General features: G+C 37.8%; 1 protein-coding gene across 1 annotated transcript in view; it reads right to left on the reverse strand.

The window, feature by feature from the left end:
- Positions 1-1,593: 1,593 nt before the first annotated feature.
- The window catches only part of LOC102843944 (40S ribosomal protein S14-like), a 1,553-nt gene continuing 1,293 nt past the window's right edge, over positions 1,594-1,853 (reverse strand). The window contains exon 2 of the mRNA XM_006888576.1: positions 1,594-1,644. Coding sequence (XP_006888638.1) covers positions 1,594-1,644 — 51 coding nt within the window. The remainder of the gene's footprint in view (positions 1,645-1,853) is intronic.

Consider the following 1,853-nt stretch of genomic DNA (forward strand, 5'->3'; position numbering starts at 1 on the left):
CATTCCATTCCATTCCATTCCATTCCATTCCATTCCATTCCATTCCACTCCACTCCACTCCACTCCACTCCACTCCATTCCATTCCATTCCATTCCATTCCATTCCATTCCATTCCATTCTTTATTGCTGTTGAGTCAGAAGCAACTCATCACAGGTCCTCTTTTGACTTTCTGAGACTGTAAATCTCATGAAGTAATATTATCTCTCTTTCTCACGTAGCACCTATGTTGGATTCACTAACTCCCTAATAATTACACGAAATAGAGCTCCACCTCCAGAAGAACTGGTGCTTCAAATTCCTCAACAGAGGAAAAGCCACATCTTCTCAACTTTCCTACCATATCTCAACCACAAAGCTATGTTTGTTTTAACCCTGCATTATCCTTATATCATTTGATACCTGGTAGATACAACCTTTTTTTAAAAAAACCATTTGGTATATAAGTGCTTCGAGTTGAGAGGTATCATCTTCTTATACATATTAGAACCTTAGGGAATTCTGGTGGCCTGGTGCGTAACAAGTTGTGCTGCCAACCCAAAGGCAGGTGGTTCAAATTCACCAGCTGCTCTATACTTTTTATAACTGCAGTTTATAGCTTCTGAAAACCTGCTGAAGAGTCCGCTATGAGTTGAGCTATGACTTGATGGCACCTAACAAGAACAACAATAACATGAACCTCAAGTTTGGCGGTTCAACCCCTCCAATGAAACCATGGAAGAAAATCTTGGCAATATGCTTTTATAAAGTCGAAAGCCAAGAACGTGGACTGCCATGAGTCAGGCTTCGCAGGATAGCAATGGATTTGGTGTTTGGTTTAATTTTTTATTTGCCTTGAACATGGTAAATAACACCTGCTTATTTTGAAGTTAAAAATTTTAATATAAAAACAAAACATCATGGACAATCAAGAAGAAAAATATGCATAGGAGGGAAACATGTCATCCGTATTACTGTCATACCTCTTAGAAATGGTCATAATCTTTTTTTATAGAGCTTTATCTGAATTCACCATGTCAGATTTTCCATAAGAGGTGGATTTAAGAGTCAAAAATGTTTATTTACATTGTACACCTTCTACAGCTCTCACCTCTTCAGAGAGCAAGCCTTTCTAGTTATTCTTTTAAAGGCAGCAAAGGATGCCATTATCAGCTGTTTCTGATTAACAACCTCCCCTGGCTGCTTGAGTAAATGACTCAGCACCTGAACTTTTCATGGAGTCAGTTCTTTTGAGTCACAACTACATTTAAAAAAAAATCACTTAACACTATTCTACAAGTTCAACATCAACATTTCTTCCTTAGCCTTTATTCTAAAGTCCAAAATGATCATGTTAGAACTTGTTATTACCCTTTAAAAAAATGACTGAAATGAGTGGGCCAGGGTTTCTGAGGCAATCAGTCTAGGGAACAGTTAACAACGTTTTCCAGTTTGAGAAGCCTTTTTTTAATAACAGATTTTTTAGAAACCTCAGATAATTGCGGCTAGACATTTAATACTGAAAAATAGAAATGCATTGTTGAGAGAAGTTTAAAAGGAATATTGGAAATGGATACGCTAAAGTAGGAGACTTTCTTAAAATTACAATTTTAGTTCAGGAGTAGTAGTCCTCCCCACTTTTATTTTCCGGGCTATATTCTATAATCTGTATGAAGCCAGAAAACCAAATCAAGAACAAACAAAATATGTTCTGGAAAGGGTGCAGCCAAAGTACTCTTTGGAGGCAAATATGATGAGGCTTTGCCTCACATATTTCAAGCGTGTTGCTGGGAGGGTCTATTTCTTAGAGAGGGACATGATGCTTAGAAAGGCAGAGTGTCAGTGAAGGAGAGGAAGACCCTCAACCAGGTGGAT

Source organism: Elephantulus edwardii, unplaced genomic scaffold (assembly GCF_000299155.1).
Source record: "Elephantulus edwardii isolate Elephantulus edwardi_28Jun2011 unplaced genomic scaffold, EleEdw1.0 scaffold00068, whole genome shotgun sequence".
NCBI classification, from domain to species: Eukaryota; Metazoa; Chordata; class Mammalia; order Macroscelidea; family Macroscelididae; genus Elephantulus; species Elephantulus edwardii.